This window comes from Pocillopora damicornis, chromosome 14, assembly GCF_964200805.1.
Source record: "Pocillopora damicornis chromosome 14, jaPocDami1.2, whole genome shotgun sequence".
In the NCBI taxonomy this organism is placed as follows: domain Eukaryota; kingdom Metazoa; phylum Cnidaria; class Anthozoa; order Scleractinia; family Pocilloporidae; genus Pocillopora; species Pocillopora damicornis.
The window spans coordinates 4464653-4478379 of record NC_142683.1 but is presented as its reverse complement, the minus strand read 5'-3'; the positions used below and the strand labels follow the sequence as shown (position 1 = coordinate 4478379).

At 41.5% G+C, this 13727-nt stretch overlaps 1 protein-coding gene across 6 annotated transcripts in view; it reads left to right on the top strand.

Moving 5' to 3' along the window:
* Window positions 1-13727, top strand: part of LOC113676053 (spectrin beta chain) — a 43152-nt gene that overhangs the window by 18487 nt on the left and 10938 nt on the right. For 4 of the 6 annotated variants that reach the window (XM_089193443.1, XM_089193444.1, XM_089193442.1 and 1 more), the window contains 23 exons: window positions 297-423; window positions 914-978; window positions 1481-1562; window positions 1865-1942; window positions 2061-2188; window positions 2530-2689; window positions 3435-3512; window positions 3820-3959; window positions 4324-4447; window positions 5120-5266; window positions 5556-5729; window positions 6049-6269; window positions 6443-6629; window positions 7152-7352; window positions 7862-8092; window positions 8245-8427; window positions 9130-9275; window positions 9624-9901; window positions 10613-10743; window positions 11235-11438; window positions 11913-12062; window positions 12576-12866; window positions 13289-13627. In XM_089193443.1, coding sequence (XP_089049569.1) covers window positions 297-423; window positions 914-978; window positions 1481-1562; window positions 1865-1942; window positions 2061-2188; window positions 2530-2689; window positions 3435-3512; window positions 3820-3959; window positions 4324-4447; window positions 5120-5266; window positions 5556-5729; window positions 6049-6269; window positions 6443-6629; window positions 7152-7352; window positions 7862-8092; window positions 8245-8427; window positions 9130-9275; window positions 9624-9901; window positions 10613-10743; window positions 11235-11438; window positions 11913-12062; window positions 12576-12866; window positions 13289-13627 — 3865 coding nt within the window. The remainder of the gene's footprint in view (window positions 1-296; window positions 424-913; window positions 979-1480; window positions 1563-1864; window positions 1943-2060; window positions 2189-2529; window positions 2690-3434; window positions 3513-3819; window positions 3960-4323; window positions 4448-5119; window positions 5267-5555; window positions 5730-6048; window positions 6270-6442; window positions 6630-7151; window positions 7353-7861; window positions 8093-8244; window positions 8428-9129; window positions 9276-9623; window positions 9902-10612; window positions 10744-11234; window positions 11439-11912; window positions 12063-12575; window positions 12867-13288; window positions 13628-13727) is intronic. The other 2 variants (XM_089193446.1, XM_089193445.1) reach the window with 1 other exon arrangement.

Here is a 13727-nt window from a genome sequence, read left to right as displayed (position 1 = left end):
CTCCGCTTTTGCTGCTACACAATTCCTTGTAAATTAGTTGCGAGAATTTGGTGAAAGATCAAGATAACAACTTCTAACTGATAAGTTTGAGTATTCTCATCAACTGCTTGCTGGAAATAGTGTGGAAATTGTAGGGAGAAGTCAAATTTTGTCACTTCTGGGAAAGTTGGGGAAGTTTAGTCCTTGATGTACATGTATACTCTGTGCCTCTCTACTTCACAAAAAATTATATTGAATTTTGCGTTTCTTTTCTTTTTCTTTTTCTTTTTTTTTTTTTTTTGGGGGGGGGGTGTTAGGGTCGAGTTGTTCTTTGACTCTTGTGAAGAGATGAAGTCCTGGATTCAAGAGAAGGATGCCATTTTGTCCGATGGAGACGTTGGGCGAGATTTGGAGACTGTTAGAGCTTTACAGAGGAGACACCAAGTAAGTCAGTGAAAACGAGAAGTGACAACTAGCTTCGAACAGAGCATAAACTGATCTAGGTCCATGAAACCCAAACCAAAGTTATGCAGCACCAAAAAAGAGCGAGCGAACTAGCTTCGTTTGGTTTTAGTTTAGCGGTGAGATTGCCCTAGAGGATGACACGAGTTTTCAGACTAATTAAAGGTAAAGCGTTGCCTGCGAGAGGTCTGCAAGGGGTCTGGCTCTGATAATGAGCCCCAGAGCCCAGAAAATCTCTCCCCGACTCGTTTCAAATCTTCCCGTGGGCGGAGAAACGCGCGTCCTGCACCACTAAGAATGTGAGCGTGCTCGTAGGCTTAACAAAATAAAGCCAAAAACGTTTTAGTCCCAGATCGCTTTCACAAATGTCAAGACTAACATCAGTGCATAAAAATACACATACCACATAAAACTACATGTAAGTCACGCGACCGGCCCTATCTTTATATTGTCTACATTTAAATTCTCTTAGGGTTTCGAAAGAGATCTCGCTGCTGTGGAAGAAAAACTTGTAAAGTTACAGGACCAAGCAAAATCGTAAGTTTTACATTTTTGATCGTTTATTTAGGATTGTCGAACTTTTATCAGCGGTTGGTTCAGCATGCTTGATCAAGACAGCGGTCAAACGTCTGCGCATGTGCGATCTTTGTAATGACAAGATGACGTGTTTTCAGGCTGTCAGGACTAATTGTCTCACACAAGTTACAAACAACCACATAAGCCAGTAAGTTACGGTGTTCGCAAGGCCTATAACTTTTTCGTTAAAAATCAGAACAGAATGGTGAAAAACCTGTACTTGAATCAGCTTTATGCTCGAAAACTCTCGGGTTTTCTTTTCCTTGCTGTTTTTCCTGTCACAGTTTCCTGTGAATGTTTCAATCTTTTTAAGTTTATTTTGCGAGACAGCGTTGGTTTGTTAAGTTTTTTCTTTGGAATTTTGCACTGGGAATTGGTGCGCACCCGGCCAAAATTGATACCCTCGTGCATGCCCGATGTTTAACCGCTGTACATACACGATCTCTCTTTCTTTGTTTTGCAGCCTTGTTTCCCATCATCCTCGACAAGCTCGTCAGATCAAAGCTAAAGAAGCAGAAATTATTGGATTATGGAATGGCTTGAAGGTGAGTTTCAACTCAGTTTTTTGTTTCAATAAAGATGAGAGAGAATAATGGAATGAAGTCAAGTCTTTTCATGGTTGCCTCAAGAAATAGTCCAGAAAAAACCCTTCAACGTCATAGAAACGTGGGTCGGAGTGCACTCCATTACGAGTATGAGAAACTTGAAATTATAATAACTTTGAAGTTGAAATATAACACAGTGAGTTAATGTTCGTGGGAATAAATATCTTTTGGGCCTGACCCAGAGTCATTTTAGCCCGTTAAGAGTTTAGCAAGATTGATTTTTGTTCTTTCTCACTCTTTAGGGTAAAGCAAGTAAAAGAAAGAATGTTCTGGATGAAGCGTACGGTCAGCAGGGCTTCCTTGCTGATTCAAGAGATCTGGTAAAAGCATGCGGAGACGTCTAACCGCAGACTTTTCTCTCTATTTCTTTCGCGATTGATTGAGATCACCTTGTTTCTGATGAAGCTGTTTTAAAATGCGTTTCCTCTTTCCTTTCAGTTATCCTGGGCCTCAGACATGCGTGAGTCGCTTAGAATTGGAGACACACCGAAAGATGTGAACAGCGCCAAACAACTTCTTCAAGAACACGAAGGAAAGTGGGAAGATATTCAAACCCACAACGACAGGTAAAGACAAAATTGCCGTAGAAACATTGAAATCATTTTCAAATGGAATCACTCAGGTTATAATTTATAGTAAGGTTTTTAAACATTTCATACAGAATTCGTGGTTTAACGAAACTCTCCTTTTCAGACTTTGAGGTTTAGGTATGGACCTAAAATTCACACACTCCCATCCCTGCCTCCCCCTACAAGGTTTGGTTTTTTTCCCCATTCAGATGTTAGGGGGGTGGGACAAAGGCGGAAATTTTTTACTTATTTGCGGTTTGGCTCCTTAAGTTGGGTTTTACGACACTCAGTACTTTGTGTCTCTTGTGAGCTGACTTGTTCCCTTGGTTTCTTTGCAGATTTGACCAGTTAATAGAATATGGTCAGCGGATGGTCGCCTCAAACCCACGAGTGAGACAGTTAAAGGACAGAGTAGCAGCTTTGAAGAAAGAGAAGGCAGCACTGAAGGACACTTGGGTTGAAAGGAATGAGGCATTAAATGAAGGCCAAGATTTGCAGGTAAGCTGTTCAGTCCTGAACTGAAATAATTTCATGTAGTCTTCACTGATGTATCCGTCGTTTTACCTCTCTCCGTCACATCATTGCACCAAACAGAAAGTGACCTTCACCCTTAATCCCTAAACCCTTATGAATGACTAGCATCTAATTTCTCCTTACAATATCACCCCCCATATCACACTTTAAGATCACGAGAGTAAAGGAAATGATCACCTACCAAAGAATCTCTTGATTGTTAACCAAATTCTCCTTGTCAGCACCTTAGGAAATGTAGAGACAACAGAATAGAGAAAATGCATGATGATGTTTGGGTGTAAAGGGTTAATTGCTTGTACGTTTCCTTAATCTGTCCTCTGTCTCCCGAATATGCATTATTGGTAACGTATTCATTGACATCCGGATTTCTCAATGCTCTGCTTCAAAGTATCAGGAGTTGGTCTGTGGTTTGTTTGCTACAATGACTTCCTAGGTTCCTGAAGAGTTTCTTGTTCTCCTCTTGAGCTGCCTTAGCGACACCTATCACACCTATCATCCAATATGGTGAAGCTTCTTTTCGGGTGGCCATCCGATTATAGGTGTCCTTTAAATGTATGAGATACAGATTACAGAGCACTTTCTTCAGATGGAACCAAGTTATGCATCCCTTGATCAGAGATGTCCCCCCAAAAAAGTTCCACTTTTCATGGATCGGGTCGGAAAATTTTTAACGGTGTGTCATATCTTTAAATTTTTTCTTTTTTTGCAGGCGTTCATCCGAGATGCGGAATACGTAGATTCCTTATCAGCTTCCCATGAGGCATTTCTCTCTAATGATGATCTCGGGGTATGAACTCTTTCACTGTAATATTTAAATATCCAACTTGACAGCCTGAGTTTGTCAGCTTTCAAAGTTTTTTCATTGAAGGAACAACAAGGTAATAGTGACCAAATAGGAATTTCTCCTTACATTATCAGTACATTTTTAAGCAAAATGGTGATGTGAAGAAAGAGAGTCATAACATAAATTCTCAGTAATAAAACTATAAGAAATATGTTGCAAAACGTGCGGAGAATTTTTATATAGATCATAGAAGTTTAAATGTCAAAGCATCAGCGTCCTAAGGACTAACCTGTCTGCTCTCTGATTTCAGGATTCTGTGGATGATGTTCTAATGCTCTTGAAACAACATGAGAATTTTGAGAAGACGCTGACAGCACAGGAAGAGAAGCTACACTCGTTAAATGATATGGCGAACAGCTTGGTCACCGCTGGTCACCGCGACAGACAATGGTGCGTCATTTTTCTCATCTTAGTTATGTAAAAGCGGCAAATTGTTAAGCCGCATTAAACTCGTAAGCGAATTGACAAAAGATTTAAACTCTATAGTGTTATTGACGGCAACCTTAGGGATGAGAAAACTGAAGTCTAACTTCTTTCTTCATAACTCGTTTGTCAGTTGTAAGACATGCAAATGTAACAAATCGATAGTGGTTTAGCGTGCTCTGTACTCTTACCGACAACGGCAAATTGGCAAATCAGATTGCGACATTACTGCCAATTGTGGTAAAAATGAAATTCCAGCTAGCGAGACGAGCCCTCGATTTGCACCCCTTTACTCTAATCTCGACATTTTTTTTAACTTAATGTCTTGTAGGATTTCAAAACGGAAAGACGAAGTCCTCAAAAGAAGACAGAATGTCAAACAACTGGCTGCTAAGAGACGACAAGCTTTAAAGCAATCTCAACTGCTTCAGAACTTCAAGAGAGATACACAAGAGGTAACTTCCGTTAACATTTTACCTCAGTAGACGGCTATTCCATCGCAGCCCAAGATTGAATTTTGTGTTTTACATAATAAACACACTACCAATGTTTTTTATTGAATGTTCACTTACTGAACTTCCATCCACTTGCTTACAAGTTAGAGCTACCTATATCAAATAAAAAACAGCACCACCTGAAAGTCTAGCTCAGCTTTCAATCTGGGAATTCACCATAAACTGAATAGTTTATCTTGAACGACATGATAAAAAGTACGTCAAAAATTACTGCTTATGAGTAGCTTTCATTGTAATGGGTTACGTGCCAGGGTTTTATCCAGTGACGTAAAATTATGGCGAGCTGGAAGCGAGTGATTTACAAACTTCTCTCGTGTCTTACCAACGTTCCGCGTGGAGTATTAGTCGGTAAACCGGCAGAAATTGTGGTCTATTGCTTTTCATATAATGAACTTAACCAATCAAGGCGCTCGTAAGATCTCAATTATTTTATAAGGCATAAAAAACAATACCACTTGATCGTACACTGTTGATCTCATCTAGAATCTAAAACATTCTCTGTGCAGGATAATACGCAGTGCCTCATTACTGCTCAGGAGCTTTCATTTGAATGGTTACATAATTGAGTTTCATCTATAAAATTTAAAATGAAACTATTCCTTTATTCTTCAGTTTGAGGCTTGGATTCAAGAAAAACTTCAGATTGCCACAGACGAATCTTTTAGAGATTTGACCAACATACAGAGAAAACTTCAGAGGCACCAGGCATTTGAAGCCGAAATCGCAGCCAACAAAGGTGGCTTCGACAGTGTGAACGTGGTAAGTTTTCCAAGACTCGATGGTCCTTTTTTATCAGTTAACAGACTGTTCCTTCTGAAGATAACCCTATTCAACCAATCGATTATCTATCGCGCATGCCTAGCATCTAACGTTTAAAAGAATCGTGCGGTTGCGTGTGTTGAGTTAGAGCAGGATGCGTAAAGTTTTGGATCCAGTGTTCTGTTTTACTTTTTGAACATTTGTGTTTTACCTTGATCTGTCTGAAATTTCCTCGAAATAATGCGGGAGTTCATAAACGTTTTAAGTATATTTATAATTATTTGTTTAGAGTGGGAAGAAGTTGATTCGCGAAGGGCATTATGGTTCTAAAGAAATTAAGGACTTATTGGAAAGGTTAAATGAAAGTTGGAGGGAGCTAGTCAGCAAGTCCGCCGATAAAGGTTCCAGATTACAGCAGGCTCAGCAGCAACAACAGTTCAACCGAGCTATGGAAGACGTCAAGGTTGGTTTAGCGAGTAACATAAAAACACTAGAACAGAGTCTTTGACTATAGAAGAGAGCACGGTAAGAATTCAGGCTGCGACGCGATTCGAACCCATGCCTCTCAGATGATGAAACATGACTTATTTCATTTATCATTGATACATGATTTATTTCATTCGATTTAAAACCGTACAGCTTTCTCGCGCAGTCAAAGTGGATTGCGGAAAATAGACAACCCACAGGCGCATAAGAATCACTTCACTGAAAATATTTACCAGACCGAAACTGCATTTTTTAATTTTCCCCACTACCTTCAATGGTTACCAATATTTCACCAGGTTTGGATGAATGAAGTTGAAACACTAATGTCCCTTGAAGATCTGGGCCATGACTTGTCGAGTGTCAAGTTCCTCCTCAAGAAACACCAAGGAGTGGAGGCTGATATCGAGGTTCACGACGCTCAGATCCAGTCCCTTTGCGACCAAGCCCAGGTCTTGATCGAAGATGGTCATTTTGATGCGGGGAAGATTGAGCAGGCAACAGAGAATGTATTGCAAAGGTGCAGTTATTTTCATATTCTTCCGAAAAAAGTTATCGCACAACATTTATATCTCTAATCATCTTCTGTAACTAAAGCCCAAATTTTTTAAAACACAGGAGCGAAATTATGCTAGTTAAAATGTATGACGATCTGGTAATGGTTAAGGATCATGTCACTTTTTTTCTTCACAGATTTGACGAACTGAAAGAACTGTCGTCCAACCGTCAGTCACAACTTGAAGACTCGCTCGGTCTTCACCAGTTCTTTTATGACATTGAAATGGAGATGGCCTGGATACGAGAGCACATGACCATGGCAACCTCTGAGGACCTGGGTACGAGTTTAATTGGAGTTCAAAGACTACGGAAAAGACACTTGGTAAAACATTTCTTCTTCGTCCTTTTAGATATAATTTTTTAATTCATTTAGCTTAGGATCTTTTCAAATTTGATTTAATTCCTCTCCTCGGGGTGTAAAGTCAATCATTTTTCTGTGTGGAGGTTCTCCCTTCCCAGAAGTGATAAATCAGTAATTTATCCTTTTAGTGTCCATATGTTATTCAGAAAATAGTTGATGAGAATAAAAAACTTTTCAGCGAGATCTCATCAGTTGATCAAGAACACATTCTATTCTTTGAATGAAAAGGAAATGTGTAGGAGCCAGGAGAAAGGAGCCTTGCATGACGTCACCGTGATTGGCATCTCGACAACCTGAACGGAAGTCATAACGCTTGATTCTAATGATGATTTCAGCTGAGGTTGTTGAAACCTCCGTCTCTGTCACCAAGCACAGTCGTTTTTTGTAGAGCTTCTTTCTTCCAAACTTTGCCCGTTTTTGTCAATCCTTTTGGGAGTTTTTTTTTTTTTTTTAACCATTATCGTATTTTTTTTTTCTTTTCAGGCACTGGAAAATGAACTTTCCAACCATCAATTTCGTATCGACACTGTGTTAGCTTCCGGTCAAGATTTGATCGACAGCAATCATTACGCAGCCGATGAAATAGAAGAAAGATGCGAGGAACTGAACGAGAGTTGGGAACTACTCATGAAGGCTGCCGCTGAGCGGAAACAAAGACTTAGCGACGCTTTGGAATCACAGAAGGTTAATAAATATGCTTTATTATATAGCTGGCAGCGCCGGTGGGCAAGGTAGACCGTTTCTTGTGTCCTGATTGGCTACCTGAACTGGTAGCACGGACCCATATTGCCCGCTCGGGATTGCCCGCTTTGATTCCGTGCTAGAAAAAAATTTTAAAAATTCGTAAGGCTTTGACGGCAGTGGAGTTGCAAAAATGCGGAAGAAGAAAGTCAATACGCAGGAAACACGAACGAGTTTCGTGAATTTGCTGCGCTGAAAAAAAAAAAAAAGGAAAAAAAGAATTCGGCCAATTCCAAAAACTTTTTACCGATCAAGCTTGGTCCATAACACATTTTCATTGACAGAGCGCAAGGTCAAGATGGCTGTTTTTAATTTGTACCTGTGTACCAAAATGCAAAGACGAACGACCTCAGAGTCAGTGAATGATTTATAGCATGGCAGCGTAGGAGATTAAAGATTAGTGGTAGAGATGATTAATTTAAGGTCATTCTATGCTTTGTCGCCCTCCTCAGTACTTTACAGAGGCTAATGAAGCGGACTCTTGGATGAATGATAAGGCTGGTCTAGCAGCCAATCAGGATTACGGAAAGGACGAGCTATCCGCCGAAAAGCTACTGACCAGGCACACTGCCTTACAAACAGCAGTAGATACCTATAGTCCGATCATCCAAGGTCTGGGCGAGCAGGCGAGGAAACTGGTGCAGAGTGGTCACTTTGCGGCTGAAAAGATTGCCTCCAGACAGGTAAATGCATTCGTCATGGAAAATTTGTTTGTTATGAGCACAAGGCGATACTGAAAACTTGACATCGACACTTCACACCTCGGTTTGTTATCTTACAAGGGAAGAAGCCATAATGCAATAACTAAGTTTGCTTTCATATCGTTGCGTTTCAGCGTGACATAGAGGAGCAGTTTTTAGGGCTGCAGACGCTGACCAATACGCGCCTTCAAAGACTGGAAGAGTCCAAGAAACTACATCAGTACCTGCGTGAAGTGAATGAAACCTCTGAGTGGATTACAGAACAGCTTCATGCTGCTTCGGCTGAGGATTATGGGAAAGATTTTGAGCATTTGGAGGTGTGTGTTCAAAATCTGCTAAAACGGTTGAGCTCGTGGTCAAGGGTCGAGCTTTACATCATTCGAATTTTAACATTGCCCTTTTGCTTTTGGTTGCCTCTTGTGAAGTTAGGCGTTAGGTGGCGATCGAATCGAACTCCCAGCATCCCCCCTGGTAACCCCCCCCCCCCCTCTCCCCCGGTATTTGGACTGTTAAAGGTTGGCTCGTGCAAATTCCCGTCCCCGGGCTAAAACTTTGTTCAAATGAAGGACTCTTTGTGTGATCAACGAATAGAAGAATTTAGCAACGTCAGCAATTAGTTTTTTGTGCTGCTGTTGGGTTTTTCGCTTGTAAGCATCACTACGATATGAATCGTCTTTCCTAGCCATTCACTTACGAAAGCAGACTATTAACCTTTAAACTCCTCCATTAAAACACGTGTATTACGCTGGAAAGACTTGACACTTCGGTTCAGATACCCCTCCCCACCAACACAAGGTTCAAATGTCCCACTCCCCGGCGCGGACGACAGTCGAGGGGATGTTGGAGCCTTAAACTGATCGGCACATTATAGCGTGATTGAAGTTCAAAGCTAAACATAATTTGACTAAATTTTGGAGATTAATCAATCACTCATTTAACGCGCTCATTTCGTAGCATTTTGTAAATAGTGGTCCTCAAGACGAGTTCAATCTGGCAATTATTTTTTGTCTCGTTACCAGGTGATTCAAAGGAAGTTTGAGGACTTTCAACGCAGCGTCATGGCTAAAGCTGAACGATTTAGCGAAGTGGACAACTTTGCCAAACGTCTTGTGGCTGAAGGTCACACTGACACAGTGATCATCAAAGAACAACAAGATATTCTGAGGTGGGTAACACTCCTTTTCAGCTGCTCTTTGGTCACGTCACACAATACGCTGAGAGAAAGAGCAAGTTGCGTTACCAGACTAAACAAAACTGTTTAAAGTTTAACACACTAGTTTTTCAACAAGAAGATTTTTGCGTAAAAACTGCTGATGCACGAATTTTGTCGATGCAGATGACCTGGCAAGGGCATTTTTTTTCCTAAAATAAACTCTAAACGATACAAGAAGAAGTAAACGCCATCAGGTTTCTCTTGGCAAAAGGGTTTTAGTCCGAATGAGGCTTAACGATGCGCTTGTTCAGAGGTACGGCACGCCTTTGGTTGTCTCATCTGTTTCGTTTTACCCTTCAGATCCATGTGGGCTCAACTTCAGGATCAAATCAAGCTCCGCACCAAGCGACTCGCCAGCGCCGCAGAGATTCACGGATTTAACAGAGACTTGAACGAGCTGATCACTCGTCTCCAGGAAAAGGATTCCTCGCTCTCAATGGAGGACCTGGGCCGAGACATGGCTAGCGTCCAGGGCCTTCACCGGAAGCACGAAGGACACGAAAGAGACTTGGTTGTGGTGCAGCAACAAGTTGAAACGTTAACAGCTGAGTCAGGAAAATTGCAAGCTGCATATCAAGGTAAATTTGAAATGCCTACGTTGTTCATACATGTGCAAAGTTTGTTCTGATGGTAAGAGACTATAGTTAGTCAGTGGCTGACCCTAGAATAGAAAGGTTTGGGAGAGTTTTTAGCTAATATGCAAATCATTTTGAATTCAAAATTAGAAACTAACGGATTGACCTGAACTTAGGGATGGTCCAGGTGAGCTGCGCTTCTAACGGACCATTGCGAGGAAGGAATAGTTGAGGACTTTTTAACGACTCTGATGATTGGTTCCTGTGTCAACTTTTCTACGACACTGTAAAGTAATCACAGGAGTCAATCATTAGAGTCGTTAGAAAAGTAATTACAGTAGCCAATCAGAACAGAGGAAACATCTCGCTTAGCCAATAAAGCCTCGAGGTAAAACAAGCAGTGTCTGTAACGCGGGAAGATGCGAGTAAGAAAGTCGCAATTGGTTATCGTCTTGTATCTGATTGGTTGAAAGAGAAGTGCGAGCGTTGGACCTTAAAACAAGCGAAATACTGGAAGCACGAGGAAACGCGAATAGGAAAGTTGTTTCTGGTGATAGCTTTGGATCTGATTGGTTGAAAGGATAGAGTGAATATTCTACACCAATTTCAGGGCGAAGTGAAGCAACACCAATGCATTTTAGGATTACAGTTGGTTAAAATTTTCTCTACCGCACAGTAGAACTCGTATTCAATCATTTTATTTTTAATACCAAGGTCACACAGCTGAGAGCATTAAAAAGCATGAAGAATTTGTACTGAGTTTGTGGGATGAGCTGAAAAGGAAAACAACTCGGAAGAAATGCAAGCTGCAAGATTCAAGCGATTTCCACAAGCTTAACAACGAGGTGAGAATATCTTCCTCTAAACGTTAGAAGTTTTCAGATTTTCCCACTACAAATCTTAAATGGAATAAATGCTCGAAGTCTTTTTGTGAGGAAGAGAACGCTTTGCGTAACGCGAACAAACAACGGTTATATAGGAAGCTGATCCCCCTCCTGAATTGATATTGTGTTTGGATAGTTTAAAGGGGGGGGAGGGTTCCTCGTGTGAATGGGACCAATTTTTTTCTGCAGGGCGCAATGTATACACTTCTCTTTGTAAAACTTGCACGGTTTCCCTGGAACTACACCACTCTGAATCGATAATTCACTATGGAAACTAAGGAGGGGGGGGGGGGGGGCTCGCAAGAAAAAGAATTTACTATTGAGAAAGTATAAAAAATTTCCTCGATGCTGGTGAAACGCCAGCGTAGGCCTTCATCCCAACCAATCCTGCCATCACCCTTTCTAGTGCCAGATGAATGTTTTTGTCACTGTGTCGTTTATGACGTCTGTAGATCCGGGACCTTGTGTCATGGTGCATTGACATGAGCCGTACCATCTCATCTGGTGAACCTGTGCATGACGTAGTAGACGCCGAGGCTCAGTTGAGGAGGATTGACGAGCATCGCGCTGAGATGGATGCGCGAGAAGAGGGCTTCCAAAAAGTCATGGAGATTGGCGAGAAGATGATTGACAATGGCCACTTTGCAGCAGACGAGGTCAGTGTTTCGTTTGATTTCTTCCTTGCTTCTTTCATGAAGTAGGAGACGCGGTGGCTTAGTGGTCAGTGTACTGAGGTCCTGGGTCGAGACCTGGCCGAGTCATTGCGTTGTATTCTAGGCCAAGACACCTTCAGTGCCTCTCGTCTCCAAAGTAGAAGGGTTATCAGCGAATTACATCGTCTCGCTGATACGTTTGTCATTGCTTCGGATAATGCATTAGTATTAAAGGGGAAGGTATAGGTTAAGGGGTTAGCCGAACGGACGGTCAAAATGATTTTGTGAGAAGTCTTACCATCGAGCTGGGAAAAAAATACAGATATGTGACAAGTTCTTTCACAGTTTGTGCATCTTGAAAAGAGAAAGCGTGTAATATTTGGATCGGCTTTCAATTTTTTGTTTCAATTCGTTCGTCTTATTTCGCTTGATTAGTCATAGCTATTGTTACTTATGTGTTTGTTGTGTTCTTATCAGATCGCAGAGAAGCTGGAACTGTTACTAATCGAACGTGAAAGTTTGTTTGCAACATGGGAAGATAACAAAACAGAACTCGATCAAGCGTATGACCTGCAGGTGTTTCTCAGAGAAGCGAAACAAATCGATACCTTAACAAGCACACAAGAGGTGAGACCAATGTTGCGTGTAGGTTCTGACGTTTTCCATGATCTTTCACTCTCCTGACTCACAGCAACATAGAATCTATTTGTTTTATATAGTTAAAAAGCAAAATGTTGTTAACGGTGACGTCGTCTACGCATCTGCCATCCAATAGGTAATTGTTAAGAACCAATCAAACTGCACGTATAACAAAACTTATCAGTTTATTTAGAACCAACTTCATGACCAGCTCCCAGTTGGCTTGTTAGCTCAGTTGGTAGAGCGCTGCACCGGTATCGCAGAGGTCATGGGTTCAAATCCCGTACAGGCCTGAATTTTTTTTCAGGCCTTATTTTCACTACTGCCTAAGTAGTGCATATTACTGCGAGGATCACTTTCATTCACGTCTTTATCCGCAGTTCAAATATATGACTTTCATATATTCTTAACCATTTAAAACTTATCATATAATGCTCGCTTAGGAACATGCCTATCACATACATGCTAGTTCTTTACAGTGACGCATTCTTTTATCACTAGGTTGTACTCGCCGGAGCAGAACTGGGAAGTAGCGTGGACGAAGTCGATTCGCTACTCAGGAAACACGAAAACACAGAGAAGCTCGTTGCCTCACAGGATGAGAAAGTGGCAAATCTTTGTGAATTTGGAGACACTTTGGTAGCGAACAGCCACAGCGAATCTGAGAAAATACAGGGCAGAGTTCGTGGCGTGTGCGAACGGAGAAACAAATTAAATGAAGAGCTGCTGAAAAGAAGACACAAACTGGAGGATTCGAGAAAGATCGCGCAGTTTTATCAAGACGTTGTTGAGGTAAATAAACAGTATATCGAGGATTTTTTTCCTCTAAGGCTTCGAGTTTCATGACTTCCTGAATTTATCACCGTATTCTAAACGCGGGGCACATCTCAATTTTTTGGCGTAATAATCACATCTTGCATCTAGAAGGGAATGTCTGTAAACGGCCTTAAGCGCGGGAAAACGCGTAAAAACAAGCTGAACCTTGTTTGGGTTTGCATATGATTGGTTATGAGGGTGAGACGAGTTTTCTGAACCAATCACAGAGCTCGGTAGAACCAAACCAATGCAATTTTGAATTACTTTCGACACTTAAATAAAAATTGTTCCAAAGCGTGCGCCGCAGAGTATTGCCACTCCATTACATTAAATACCATTGTTAAAGGAGATACTGAGACTAGTTTCCTTTGGATGGCAACTATTTTTTTTTTTCATAGGCCGAATCCTGGATAACAGAGAAGCACCAAACTGCCAGCGATGACAGTTACAAAGACCCAGCTAATTTGGAAACTAAGCTACAGAAGAACAAGGCTTTTGAAGCGGAGCTTACTGCACACGAGGAAGCCATTGACGCTGTTCGGGAAACTGGTGAAGAGCTTATCACATCTGGGCACTTTGCGGCTGACGAAGTGGAACGCCGAATCGAGGCTCTGTACCTTCACTGGGAGGAACTCCTGGAGGCGTCAGCTAATAAAGGAAAGAGATTAGAGGAGGCGAGGGATCATCAGAAGTTTACCCAAGAAGTCCACTTAGTTGACTCATGTATCAGCGAAAAGGTTGGTATTCCTGTGCAATATATTTCTAAGGACAGGATGCATTGTGGGTCCACAGACAGAATGCAGAATGTTGTCCCCGCGTCGAGTTGCGAAAATTCTA